The sequence below is a fragment of the Aythya marila genome, assembly GCF_965140915.1.
Source record: "Aythya marila genome assembly, chromosome: 4".
NCBI classification, from domain to species: domain Eukaryota; kingdom Metazoa; phylum Chordata; class Aves; order Anseriformes; family Anatidae; genus Aythya; species Aythya marila.
The window spans coordinates 20,805,712-20,820,348 of record NC_139045.1 but is presented as its reverse complement, the minus strand read 5'-3'; the positions used below and the strand labels follow the sequence as shown (position 1 = coordinate 20,820,348).

The 14,637-nt window shown below is 40.2% G+C and overlaps 3 protein-coding genes across 5 annotated transcripts in view; 1 reads left to right on the top strand and 2 right to left on the bottom strand.

The window, feature by feature from the left end:
• WWC2 (WW and C2 domain containing 2) overlaps positions 1-5,649 on the top strand; it is a 99,112-nt gene extending 93,463 nt beyond the window's left edge. Inside the window, exons 22-23 of one of the 3 annotated variants that reach the window (XR_014317443.1) lie at positions 1,524-1,662; positions 2,941-5,649. Coding sequence is in view for 1 of the 3 variants with exons in the window: in XM_082759676.1 (XP_082615802.1) it covers positions 1,535-1,662; positions 2,941-3,007 (195 nt within the window). In the remaining 2 variants the exon portion in view is untranslated. Of the gene's footprint in view, positions 1-647; positions 753-1,523; positions 1,663-2,940 lie in introns of those variants that run through there. The other 2 variants (XR_014317444.1, XM_082759676.1) reach the window with 2 other exon arrangements.
• Positions 5,650-6,337: 688 nt separating this feature from the next.
• Positions 6,338-7,060, bottom strand: LOC309877782 (claudin-22-like; the record flags this gene model as incomplete). The annotated part of the gene is given in 3 exon segments (XM_082759527.1): positions 6,338-6,547; positions 6,549-6,874; positions 6,877-7,060. Coding segments are annotated over 3 exon segments (648 nt in total). The 3' UTR covers positions 6,338-6,409.
• A 1,218-nt stretch (positions 7,061-8,278) lies between these two features.
• LOC309877577 (putative claudin-24) lies at positions 8,279-9,005 on the bottom strand (the record flags this gene model as incomplete). The annotated part of the gene is made up of 1 exon (XM_082759046.1): positions 8,279-9,005. Exon 1 carries the CDS (start codon positions 8,930-8,932, stop codon positions 8,279-8,281), a length of 654 nt encoding a protein of 217 aa, XP_082615172.1. The 5' UTR covers positions 8,933-9,005.
• Between the last annotated feature and the right edge of the window lie 5,632 nt (positions 9,006-14,637).

The window sequence follows — 14,637 nt, the reverse complement described above, 5'->3', positions numbered from 1 at the left end:
TATCAAGAAAGATCCTTGAAACCAGGCCAGATACCTTTGTAGAGGCTGGTGTTCTTGCCTTGGCTTTGATACTGCTACAATGCAAATGAAAGAATGCGTCTTTATCCACATGTAAAATCTGTGTTTTTTAAGCAGCTTACGTGAACCTTCCCACTAGGTCTATGATTTCACTACCATTAGGACTGAGAGAGCATTGATGGGTATCACCAGCTCTAGGGAGAAGCAAGTCAGCAAGGGCTGCTGAGATGGAAATCAGTGTCCATGGAGCAAAGATACCCCTTGGGAGTTCTCATCTTTCACCTGTTTATTCCAAAGCTTCTGTTCCCTTGAGCTCTTATTTGCAGTCTCTAGTAACGGATTCATAGAATAAGGAAGGGGCTACCTTACAGAAAATGCTAAGCACATCTGTTTTATACAAAATGCCTTTGTCTTGTATCAACCCTTCTACCAGTTTGTTTTTAATCCCTTATTAACATCATAAAAGAAGGACTTACAGTAGATTTCACTAGAAAATTTGGATGTAGTAAAATTAATACATTTGTTAATAAGTGACTGTATTTCCCACTCATATTTGTTTGTGTGGTACTGGGAACTTGATTCCAATGCATTTAGCATCAGCTTAACCTCATTTTGGTTTATGCCCTCAGTGCCTATAAAGCGTTTTAATAGAAGGCGGTGATGTGAAAAATGCATTGCAGAAGAAGAAAATTATTTTATGGCTTTGTTTTTCCCATGAACCAGTTCAATATATAGTAAGCATCGTAATGTTCTACAACAGGTATTTTCTTACATAAAATTACAGAACACCTCTAAGCTGAAGTGGATACTAAAGCTAGATTTTCAGTTGGGTGAAAGCAATTTGAAAGAATGTGTCTTTAGTCTCACATTTCTTTCAGACTAGCATTTTTAACTGAAAAAATACAGCGTTATTGCAAGTATTAGAATTGACATGCATTTGACTAACGGTAAATATGGTTAATATGGTTTGTATATAAATACAAACATAAATAGTGTTGTGTCATGAATAAAAGTGTAAGAATTCATGAATATTAACTTTGCAAAGGTTAGCAGAACTTGAATGTGTATTTTGAGAGCTCTTTCTTTTTAGATAATTTCACCATTTAGTCATTTCAGATTAGGTATAGACAATTTTCCTAACAGCTGACATTAGGAAATAAAAATATTTTACACAGAAGGAGAATTACTGTTTCTCAGTTCCAAAAAGACATTTGGATAGACAGCATTTGTTTGTACAAACTTAAGAATTGTTTAACTGTCTAGGTATTGCCCGAAGAAATATCAAACTTTACAGTACTTAGTAACTACCTGTGATGGCACTTCTTTTTGTTTTTATTGTATTTTTAGAAAATGCTCAGTTACCTTACTGAGTGCTCATTGCTTAGACTTCGTAACATCTTCTGTCTTGCTGGCCCTTTGTGTAGAGATTTTGGTTGACAGAAGAATTTGTCATTTCTGTGAAATAAGCAGTTGCTCATTATTAGCAAAATATAGTTATTTTATAGTTATTTTACAGGCTGAACAGTCAAAAGAAGAGCAGAAACAAGGTTTAAGTGCTGAGAAACTGATGAGGAAAGCTTCTAAGGATGTATGCCGGTTACGGGAGCAAAGCCAGAAAGTGCCGCTGCAGGTGCAGTCATTCAGGTATGGCCTTTTATGCTTTTTCACATTTTTTTTAGTGTAGTTAAGTAACATTTTTTTTTCCTAAATATAACTAAACATGACCTGCAATAAAAGTCCACACACCTTAGAATTGCAAGACACATCAACCGTTTGTAACAAAGCTAAAAGTTGGAGTTTGAGAGGGCTGGGTAACTTGCTCACAGGACAGAAGCTGAGCTGTGGTGGTGGTAAGAAAGCAGAGAGAAGCAGAAAGGGTTCCTCAGCAAAGAAGCGTTACAGTTGCGCTATTTAACTTCAGTATGAAATTCAGTGCATCTTCATAGGGTTTTCATTTTCTCAGCAACACTTTTTGAAAAGAAGGGGGGGGACAGTGATGGAAATTTAACAGTCATCACAGAAATGCTGCTGCATAAGTTTACAGAAACACGTGGTAGTGCTTAAGACACAATCATTCCTCTGCAAGAAGGGTATAGTAAGCCTCCCTTCTCCTTTATCTCCTAATCACAACACAATTCACCCAGGAATCCCATTTATGTAGTTGATTTTGCTCTGGGCTGCTATTTTTGATCAGAACTTAAGCTTACCAGTGAAAAAAGATGGTTTAGTCTCTTGGACAACTAGTTACTTCCTAAGGCTGAATTGTAGTCGTCCTGCTAGTTGGACTTGGTACAATGATGTGGCCTCAGACTAATCACACAGAGGCATTTTGAAGCTCTCAAGAAGAGTGTCTCTTCTGAGCTTTGATTTTTAAGCCCCCAATATTTATCATCTGCTTTCTAGCCTTCTGGCAGACAAGCATGTACAAACTTGTTATGCTTCAGTAATCTCTCCGTTTGTAAGAGACAGAAATGGTAACAGCACAGGGGAAACAATTGGAGACTGGGATGACAATTCTGCTGCTTGCACGGACCTAGTTCTTAAGTTTTCTTTTCCCTTTTCCAAAGTCAGAATTAAATTTTTTGCCTTTTCTTCACTGCCCCCCCCAGATATCATCATAGGAAATGCGGTGACTGTATCAATATTTTTGTCTTGTCATTGCAGTTATTACTGAAACATTGACTTTTTCTTGTTCAATATTGGAGCTGCTTTTTACATAAATCTGCCTAAGAAAGGAATTACAAGAAGATATTCTGGCAAATGCAATTGTAAATAAATTCACTGTGTATTTTCCTCACTGTGTATTTTTCCAAGCCTGTATTTTAAAGAACTACGCTGTGACATTAGCAACTCTAGAGTAGATGACATTAGAGTCATGCCATAAATGGTGAAATAACAACTTGTTTTTGTTTCTAATTTCAGGGAGAAGATAGCATATTTCACAAGAGCAAAGATCAGTATACCAGCCCTTCCAGCTGATGACGTGTAATTATGCATTTTCATTGAAGTGTTTTCCCACTTGCTCATCTCTTTTTTAGATGAACTTTTTAGTTCTAGTGACCTGCTTTTAAAAGATCTTCTATTTTACATTCACTATTGATATGTTTATTTGTAAAATACAGTGAATTGAATTGTATGCCTGAAAAAGACAAAAAAAAACAACAACCAGAAAACCAAAGTAGATTAATTTTGGTATACTGATGCTGATTTTGTACAGTTTGTATGTAATGCATGTGTGTTTTTATTTTGTAAAGATGGAACAAAGGAACAAAGGCAGTACTAAGCATGTATCCTGTTGAACCGCACTGTGTTGAGAAATATTACGTTCAACAGAAGATTGTTTATCTTTTCACTATTTTCATGTGAGCAGACTGTGAAGATGGCTGTTTTGCCATGCAATATTTTTGTATAAGAGTGTGACTTTCATAGTTTGAAGTTAACTACAACTGTAAACTCCTTTCCAAAACATCAAGGCTGCCTCACAACAGCTGCTAATTAGATTCATCACCCATATTGGAATTTTGTTTCTGAAAACAAATATCTTCTGTTTTTGTTTTTAATACTTTACAGGAAGAAACAGAGCCCAGAGTTTAGTTTTGTGAATGTACAGTACTTTAACCTGCACTAAAAGGTTTCTTGCATCTGCTGGAGAGTGAGGAAAGACAAAGCAGACAAGTAACCCTAAAAACTTATTATGAGACTACCAAAAGGGCAGCTGCTTTCTGAACTGGAAGCTGAATCAGATTTGTAATACCAGCATTGAAATCAGAATAGTTATAGCCACTGTACACTTAGTGAGGGTTTCCTCAATATGAATCTTTTGTCTTTAAGGCTCTTATTGCTGACTAGGAGAATATAGCAATGTTCACTAGGCTTACAAATACATGGAGATTATTTTTTTTTTTTTTTTAGCGTATTTGTACCAACAGAAAAATCTAGTCAGATTGCTGTTGGTAAAGTAAACCCTTTCTGATCTGAAAAGATCCTAACTAGAAGGCTTTGCCTATTTTGATACAGAACATTGTTAAAAATACACAACTGACCCTGTATGCAGTTGAGCGTGCACAGGTTTAATAACTAGATATGAAGAACATATTTCAAATTTGTTTTATATGGAGAAGCCTCCTAGGAAGAAACATCAACTTGTATTCATTCTGTTAGAAGTCCAGAACATCGGATGTTTACACAGCCCTGTCTGGGTAAAAGCAGTTGGGGTTTTACCTTGTTTGGACTGCACAAGTAGACAGACAGCGTAGACAGAATTATTTCGTTTTCTACTTAGTATGTTGCACTCACATGTATTTAATGCAGTGGCTGAGGTTTTCTTCCCCAAGCAACAAGCCGCATATGCATGGTCTTAATCTTTCAAAAAGGCTGTAATTGGTGAGAAAATGGAAGTGCCTATAACCACAATATAGTAGCAGCTGTCTGAAGTTCAAAGTGACAATTCTGTCGTGAGAGGTCTGTATAAGCCTCACCCAAGGGTTTTCTTATGCACAAATGCATCAGTTCACTTCAATGTATAGCAAAACATGCTATTTTGGGCATTATGACTGGTTGAACATCCTTTATGAATGCCCCATTTGTTTTTTGTTTCTTGGGTTTGAGATAACATTCATATTCGAAAGGTCAATTTTAAAAAACAAGTCTGGAATTATTTAATGTAGAGGTGAAATGAAGGTTGGCAGTTTCAACTTCTCAATTTGATTATATAAGATGTTTGTAGAATAATGTTTAGAGGTATACTTTATGATTTTTCTTTTATTTATTTACAGTCTTATTTATGTTCTGTTTAATATAGTTCAGTTCTGGCCATAAAAATAAGGATGCTGTTGTGAAAAGTATTTAGAGCTGCCTAAATTCTTGCCAGCTTAGCTGTTTTTTCTCACACATTGAATAATTTTCAAAAAAGTATTACCTGATTTGTAAGCACGGGGTAAGGCCAAAATGTAAGTACTGCTGGCTTTAGCTTGCAAAACTCATTTAAAAATGAGAGACTTATTGCTCCTCCCTTTCCACATTGGTAAGGCTGAACATATTTATAGGCAGCTTTTAACAGTTCTGTTTGTTTTGTTTTTAACTAATTCAAATTATGCACACTCAAAACACTCAATAGAATAAGCTAAAATAATACATACAAATAACCCCCATCAGTTTAAAATTATAAATATTACTCCAAGTAGAACTTACTCTGCACAGCAGGGTATAACAAATGTAATTAGTTCTGTTTCCAGGTACCAATATCATGCAGTTGCATATATCAAAATCTAAATATTACTGGTACAAGAATATTTAGCCAAATGAGCAAAGGTAAGCAGAAATTGTAATAGAACAAATCATTTTTTTTTAAAAAAAAAAACTATTGCTATGTTTATACTGTATTAAATATCAAATGCTCAGGACTGAACTAAATATTTAATCAGGTTATATTCTGAATGTGTTTCTGTTCTAATTTTGTCTGTAAGAGTATGCAAATACATCACATAGATTAACTTGTCTCTGCACTTTCCATGTGTTTCAGTGATTGGAAAATACTTTTTTTTAAACAAAGCTCTTTTCCAGACCAGTGTTTTATTTCTTTTATTGCTGTTCTATGTCTTCATATGCTCTTTGCAGAAACAGATGGCTGCTACAGATTTGTCAATGTAAAATCACCGCAATTTATAGAAAGTTCACATCAATCACTGACAAGTCTTAGGATAAGTTATAAAGAAAATTATTCATACACTTAAGTTAGTTCTTTACGTTCATTAAATAAGAACTTCAGTAGCGATGAGCACAGTCAACTCTCCACCAGGCAGCATCTTACTATTATTCAAAACTGCTGGCTTACCAGAGATCGTGCGTGTGTGCTGGAATATATTCGATCGTCCATGTGCACACACACACGGTCTGGATGGAGAATCTTGTACTACATGACATTGACAACATTTAGTTTATGCTGGTGTAAATGAATATAAATCCATGGAATTTCATTTAAGGATATACCTTGTATTATATTTCTGTATTGTGTGTTGAACTAGCACTACAAACTGTTTCAGAACTTGAGTATTTTTTGTAAGAAAGACATTCTTTAAAGCAGCCCCACAACATCAGTACAGCTTCTGCTATGTAAAATATGGTCAAGTCTCCATGCATACCTAGAGATCCAAGATTTTATACTCATTTATCATTTAAAAACACACACACAAACACTGCAATTGATCAGATTTTGGAGAAAAAACAACAGGGACTTGGATCTGCAGAGCTCATCCATTAGTGTAATTAAAGGAACTACACAATAAGAAACAATCCCTGCCCTCAGTCTTGTAAACAACAGCCTGTCCATTCAGCAGCCTTCCCTTACTGTAATGCAAGAGTAAGAAATCTGAAAGCCCAGCATCTACCCTTTTCAATGTCCTCTATTTCCAGTTTCCACATACTGATGGGTGTCTTGCATATCTGCCATTGTATGCTGTTCTGGTAATTGATGCTCAGATGACAAGACGACTGTGGAGAGGAGTAGGGAGCCTCCTAGAATTACAAAAAAATCCCCCAAACCAGCCACTGAACAGTGCATCCCCTATTTCCCATCTGGGTACAATCTCCGGGATCTGTTCATCCCCAAATTCCTGGATTATATTATGGGCAACACAAGAAACAAGGACTAGGACCAGAACTCCAGCTATCCACATGAGTATTCCTCCAAGAAGTAACAGCTGTTTCTTTAGCTTCTGCTCTGTGCCCTCCATCATTAGGCAGTCCAAACCAAGACTAGAGATCACAAGGCTCAGAAAGCTTGGTCCATTTGATGAAGATACTAAAATCCTGGAAGTCCTGAATTCTAGAGGCAAAGCTAGGAAAGAATCAAAGTCTGTGTTCCTCCTACATCTCGGACTATACATGTTTGCCAGAGTCCCATAGTCCAAAGCTCCAGTTCGTTTAAGTCTAAGTTGAGATCTTTCCAGTCTGGTAAATAGTTACAGGTACCGGTTAAAATCCATCCTAGTGTAGACAACAGCAATCCAACTAACTGCAGCCTATGTCTGTGGACTAAGTTCATTTTTAGCAGTTGTAGAAGTACTGAACTGCTTGCTTTTGCAGACAATACATACTGAACATTGACAAAAGTTAAAACAATGCTTTGTAAAGCATGAAGTACTCCTCCCCCTCCAGCCTTATGTTATGTGCAGCGTTTGGGGGATTGGGAAGTAGTGTGGTAAACCAGTAATTGAAGGGTGTGACCACAGCTAGGCTCATCTTTCATTAGTTTGCATTTATAAGTTAATTTTTTTTAATTCTATACTTTGCTGTGCATTGATTTGCTAGAGCATTACAGCAGTTCTGCTAATTTTGGCATTTCATAGTTTGTTTTTAAATTAAACTAAGAACCACAGATACAAGGTATTTTAATACCACATTGGTATATTCCCACTTAAGCGAGGCTGTCTGCTTTGAGGCCAGTTAAATATCATTTGCTTCAAGTTAACGGCTACACGTTGAGAGCAACATGTTGCTGTAGGTGAGCAGATACCAAGAAGCCTTTGACAGAGCACATAAAACCTCAGTGCACTATTTTCTGACACAGGCAGGTATTTTGAAAGCTGTGTATCTCAGCCTCTTTTTGGTGCATAAGGGATGCAGATCTTAAAATTGAGTTATTCTATGTGCTAGATTGGGTAAACAACTTCTTGGGTATGAAGCACCCACACCGTAATACCCCATGCACAAAAAGACATCCACAACTCTTGGTAGCACGCCAGAAATCTACAGTTTTCTTAGCACTGCGATTTGCTAGTACACTGAAAAACAATTTGAGGCAATGAATTCACGTAGACTGTTTGGGATGAGGAAAAAAACACTCGAGCTCATATGTCACTGCATTAGGCAAGTGGAAAATTGCGACAGGGAATCAAGCTTTGCGGCTCAGTTAATTGGGTTTGTATGAAAAGGAAGCGTATGTATTTTGGTTAAAAGCCAAGATGTAACAGAACATGCATATTCATCTTGAGGATTTTACAGTGCAGTTGAGAAAATAAAAGCACCTTTTCTACACAGTCTATGAAAAACTTCAGCGTTCTCCTGTAAAACAATATTTTAAATAGTTCTACAGGTGAGAAATTACACCACTTCCAAATCCCAGTTATGAAGAAAACATGAAAGTTTAGGAATCAGCTAAGTAACAAAGAGTCCTTTGAATTACTACGGAACAAGCTTCTGGCTTGTACTAGAGTTTGGAAAAGATAGAGCAGTTTTTCTGTACTACTTAAAACTCCTGGTTTTAAGGCCTGGTTTCAGTTTCCAAGTGTTGACACTGATCTTGCTGTTCTGCTACTGCGTAATGGCCTGAAGATGGATGGACTTCAGTTGAACAGATTGTGCAATTAAGTAGGGATCCTCCTAATATCAGGCAAAATCCAGCAAGCCAGCCAACAAATAACGCTTCCCCCAAATCCCACCTGGGAACAATATCTGGTATATTCTCATCCCAAAATTCCTGGACTGTGGAGTGGGCAACCCAAGAAACTGGGACAATAGCCGTAATCCCCGATATCCAGAAGAGCATTCCTCCAAACTGCAACAGCCGTTTCTTTTGATCCTGTTGTCTTTCACCAAGTTTCAAACAGTCCAACCCAAATCCTGAGAGCAAGAGGCCCACAAGCCCCAATCCATTAGAGAAAAACATCAAAATCCTAGAAAACCTGAGTTCTGGAGGCAAAGCTAAGAAAGAATCAAAGTCCTTGCATTGCATTCCCCCTTCTTCCTGGACAACACAAGCTTGCCAGAGTCCCATGGTCCAGATCTCCAGTTCATTCAGTTCCAAGTTCAGGTTTTTCCACTGGGGTAAGTAGGTAGTGAGGCAGGACAGGACCCATCCCAACAGAGATAACAACATGCCACCCGATTGCATCACCGGCCGATAGGCCAAGGCCATTGTAAGAGCGCAGTCCTTGAGGTGCGAGGAGGAAGGGGAGGAAGGTCTCCCCAGGCGCTCTGTAACAACTGCTGCCGTCAGCCGTGGTGGACGCTATGATGATTTTAGTTCTCTGCTGCCCCGAATATAAGCCTTTGCTGTTAACCCCTTGTGAGCTCTCAAGCACTTTTTTGTTCTTCACGAATATAATGTTTCACATAAAGGACGAAGGACTTCGCTAAACCATGAGTTAGGCTTTCTGATAAGGATTTGATCTGTTACCTTCCAATTTGCTTGGTAAAATTATATCCCAATGCCTGATGATTACAAGCCTGAGGATGAACAAAGAAGGCTCTATGACCCCTCACCCTAAAACACAACGGAAATCTTTGTGCTTCAATACGGATTAATTAGATTTTAAGTGGTGATAAAAAGTCAGCTCTGTGTGCAACAGGACTTCATTGTAATGGCTAAATTTGAGATTTCAGGGATGTAAATCAAGGCCTTGCAAAGAAAGGTAGACTGTTTGCCTATAATCTTTATTCTTAGACTTCCTCAACATACATAACGGCTTATCTTCCACTGCTGTTTTATGTCCCCAGCACTGTAAAAGACGCTTTGTAAAAGATCCTTACGTTTCACATTTTCTACATTCACTTCTTTTAAAATGGGCTTTGTTTTGACCGACTCTTGAGGGGAAAAGGAGACGGCTATGGTCAAAGTACCGTAGAGAATGAAATCCTAGCCATCCCGCCCCATAATGAACTCAGGCAGATCATCAGACGGGGTAAGCTGTACCCGCCCCAGGACCTCAGCAGCACCACGGTAGCAGCTTACACCAGCCCAGTGTCCCCTTTCCTACAGCCCATGTCCCAGATGGCACAGAGCATCCGCTAGTGTCTAACAGCTTTTGGCACTCAGAGCTCCGAGGGCCGGGGGATGTCTAGTACCTTTCTGATCAAAGCAAAATGCCACTATGACATTACCCCGTTAGGAACCCCTGCTTTTTCCTGCTGTCACGTTAGCTGTACTGCTGCTTGCCTGCTGGGTCAGCAGGGAGAACACTTGTCTGTTATTGCCACCCACAGGCAGCAGCACAGCCTGTATGGGAGAAAGCTGAGCAGAGCAAACATGCACACATGTACAACCCTGAGGTTCTCTCCAGCCTCCCTTGGCTTCATTTGCTGGATGTGATACAGAACCACGTCTGACAAATCCGCGTATTTTCTTTTGCAGTTGTTCAAAATGGGTTACTGGGTGATGGAAGAGCATGGCACTGCTTCTGAAGGTCTCCAAAACTTCCTAACCCTCGTGTTTTTACTGCCACAAGTTGTAAAGAGCCAACACAAAGAAAGATGATCTGTTTCCCCTGTGCTTGCGTGCCAACCCAGGCAAACAACTTACACCTGGTCAAAAAATTACCACGTACAAGAGCAGGGTATCACCAAGGATATTACTGACAACACTGGGAACAAACTGATGCAAGCAAGGCTCTAACTTTGGCCACCCGCTAGGCATAAGAAATAAAAATTCATTCAGACTCCAGATTGTGCTTTCAGATTTGGCAGTGTTGTTTCTCTCCCCTTTCTGTTTTCAGAGCAGGGAAACTAGTTCTGGAAATCATCCTAACATTCAATGAGAAACTCCATAATGTCATTTGAGTAATTTTTCAGATAAACAGCTACACTTCAGGAGTGCTTCTGCTCATTCAGGGGCTACATGCTTATTTGACTTCTAAATCATGGTCACTGCCAGACTATTACCAGCAGCCAGTTGCACTTCCCTTATCTACGAACCTTTCACATTTCCTTCCCTGCTGCTAATTCCAACAATCACTGCAGTGTGGAAGCACAAGATCAGGCACGTGAAAGCCATTCATTCTGCTAACGCTGACCATAGCAGCAGCATTATGCCAGCCTTCAAACTGTAGCAGTCAGAAGCACTGAGACCGCAGCATCAGTAAGAGCTGCCAATTCCATTCTGCAGCTTTTTGTTAACCGCACAGTAACTCGGGGCAAGCAAAAGCTTCCTTATACTATCCTGTGCAAGATTATAAAAGAATCGCTGTTTTTCCAGAGGAAGAAAAAATAGCTAAGATTTGCCTTGTTACCAGGATAGTAACAAGGTCTGAAATGCCTTCACTTGGAACTTACCTATCTTAGGAAAATCTCAGCAAGCCCATGAAGAAACAAAAGGGCTTCTAGCTGAACCTAGATTAGGTGAAATCTCAGGTTGGTAACTGTCTTAGTCCTATCTCCCTTGTGATTCTTCTACACTTTTCCTCCCCACCATTACTTCTTTCTTTCTCTTGCATCTAAAAATGTCTTACTCTTGGAAAAAAATTATTTTGGTCAACTTGTGCGTACACAGAAGGAGCTACTGCTGACCCTAGGGGTTAGAACCAGGCGACACACAGCAGCCACAAGACACGCGCCACGTGGGGCTCTGCCCCAGCTGTGCTCAGCAACGACATGAAGCAGATGCTGACAGCCGCATGGCCCAAAGCACCACAGGCTGCACCAGCCCTTTCATCTCAAGGCGTTTCAGTGGAGATGGCCACTGCCCCCCGAGCCAGCCAGGCAGGGTCGCTGCCCCTGAGGGATTCCCACAGCTGAGGCCATGGGGCCGCACACTGGTAAGCTGCTCCAGGACAAGCCCCTTCTGCTTTCCCTGCCAGCCCCTGCAGCAAGGATGGTGTTTGTCTAGCTGTCAGTGAACAGCATGCTTTCAGGTGGGAAGGGAGAGGCTGCATTTAGAAGGGCTTCTGATCGCTTGGTCTTGGAGCACCTTTTTCTGTAGGCTTGCAATAAAGCCCAATGTATGCAGCGTTCAGAAGTACCATCCTACAGGATCTTATGCAGCTGAAATAACGTCAGCGTGAAGAACTGAGGCAGCAGGCTCAGCATAGCATCACACCCTCCCAAAGGCCGGCACTTGCCACAGACACCCACATGGGTACATTTCACATGGGCTGCGGTTGCCATTTGAGTGTTTCAGCAGCCAGTTCTGTGAGACACGAAGCTTTCGTAGCTCTCATTACAGTTGATGCCCATCAACATAAAGCACGGGGCACAACTGGGTTCCTACAATTTCTGTAACGCTGTTTTAAGTGCTGGAAATCACACCATTCATTCTCATCACCTCCAAGCATCATTTGCAAGGTAGACTAGACTAGATTTTGGCTAGATTAAAGCAGAATGAGGATGTTCAGCATGTATATTGCTTTATGCAGGTGAGTGCATTACACTCTTTTCACCCCACAAACCCTTTCAGGCTGAAGACAAGGATTCTGAATCACATTGCAAATACATATCTCCTTTGCAAGCTTTAGCACTACCTTAACTCTTCTGGGAACCTCACGGCCAGAGAGTACACTTTTACACTAGGTACACTGATACTTTACCCCCTGCAAGGAGCGTTGAAGAATTGTTGCCTGTACACAGCTCTGCAGCCCACACAGTTAACCAAAGTTTTCTGTTCAGCATAAGCAGAAAGAAATAGCAGGTGCAGCACTTTGGGAGCAGATTAGAAATTGAATCCCACAAAAGCAGTCAGCTCATTGTAAAAGACTGACTCTTTCCTACACTTTCAGTTCCTATGTAAGACATAAGCATGTTCATGTTGAGGGTTTGTTTATTCTCCTCCAGCAGTCCAGAAGCGTGCTCATCTATGAAGTGAAAGTGTCTCCAGTAGCATTCCCCAGACACTGCCATAATTTTTGCTAATTCTGAAGACTGCACTGAAGATAGGGAACTGAGTTCCCTAAATATTTTCCATGGCTCATTTAAATATCTAGTATTTTCATGAATCATTTATGGGTGTCTCTTATCTTTGGATTTCCATCTTATAAATGCATATGCAAAAGATGGAAATATGAGCCAGTGTGTAGATTTTTCTGTAACTAAATCTTATATAAGCCAGCAAAAGACAGCTACTGTCAGAAGCTGGCATGGTGGTGCCTTCAGCATCTTGTTACAAGTGAGTTAGTTCATTCAGCTTGGCAGTCTTTCGCCTTCCACCTTCCTGCTTGAACTGCAAGTTTTGGGAGTTAGTATTTGCTTACCCAGCTAAGCTCCCACTTGGTGATGCTGGAGCATCTTTTGGTTTTGGTGCCCTTCAGGGAACCAAAGAATCAAGCAAAGAGCACAACTCATGCTGCCAGCCAGATTGCCTTACTCCAGGCTGCATTTAAGTGAACTTTGACATCAGGGCCAAAAATAATTATTTGTATTGGTGGATCTGAAAATTTCAGGGGGCTTCACAGAGCACCACAGTAGAAAAAGAGAGTGACTTCTCCCTGAAAAATTAACTATGTGCTTTCACTTTTATAGTGATAGCAGGAATATTATAGCCTTCTAATGAAGTGAAACAGACTGATCTGAATGTTATGTATTACTGAAGTTGTTACTATTCTTCTTTTGTTTGATTTCTTCCTTGTCTCCCCCACTGAAATTAACACTACCAAATTAGATAACACCCTCAGCCATATAATCCAGCATATGAACAGCATTAGTTGCTACATACACATCTGATCCACAACAGCAATACTTCATTTTGAACACTTAGAAGCTGTCACAAAAGCACTGAAGAGAGGCAGCAGGGAGGGGGTTATGCCAGTGATGCAGATAATGAGCATTTCCATTTCAGAAGGGGAAGAGAGGCTATGCTTTGAAGCACAGAGTTAGCTCATGGTGTCGTTACACTTTGATAAAATATCTAACTCGATATTTAGAGGTGGTGACTTGAGACTACAGTACTTCTTTCTGTATTACATCTAAAGAGAGCTTCCCTCAGTGAGTGCTTGGATGCTGCTAGAGCAAACAAGCCATGACACACACAGCCAAATATTTTGTGGAGAAGTTACAGCAGAAGAGGACAGGTCAATAGAGGCAAAGCAAATTATCACAAAGGCCTTATCACCTCTTCTGATCCTTGACACGGGCAGAGAGCGTACCCTAGCAATCAGCGTGCAGCTGCTGGGGATGGTTTCACAGCACTACTGCACCACGGCTGGCACACAGAGCGCGAGGCAGAGCTGGGGCGAGGGCAGCAGGCTCAGCACGCATGTGCCCCCCTTAGCATCTTCAGGAGAGGCAGTAAGGAGCCGCAGAGCCTTTGGACAAAGGGCCTCCCTCCTCAAATAGGCATATTCTCAGCTATTCGATATTGCAAGGGCTGCCCAACCCTGCATATCTTTCCTCTTCAAACACCGGATATAATTCATTAAGCAGCTTAAACAAGAGCGTATCACATAAGCAACAGAAATGTACTCCTAGAAGTGAAAAGCCTTGCTAAAAACTGCACTTTTGCAAGATTAATCAAAATCTTGGAATAAGATGTCCTGTAGGATTAACAGCAGTTGCACAAGATCTAGAAGGGAAAGGAACTAAAAGGGTTAAGCACAGCGAGGTGAAACTGCCTCTCTCTGCTTTAGGAACTTACTCAAAAGATTGAAATGAGAGAGGGTGGATTTGCCGTCATTATACTGGAAGAATAAAGAATGCTTTAAGGCTCAGTACTTCAACCTTTGCAGGAACTTTTCCATCACCATCCCAATCCAGACTTCAAAGTGAGGGCTGACTGGGTAAGGAAATTAGCCTTATCCTTCAGGGAACTAGTTCTGGTACACTGTTAATACAGGAGATTACTGTAAGTATGAAAACTCAGGTCACTTGCAGTGATTGGAATGTGATTTTCTTGAATGACAGAAGTCTAAGAAATTAATT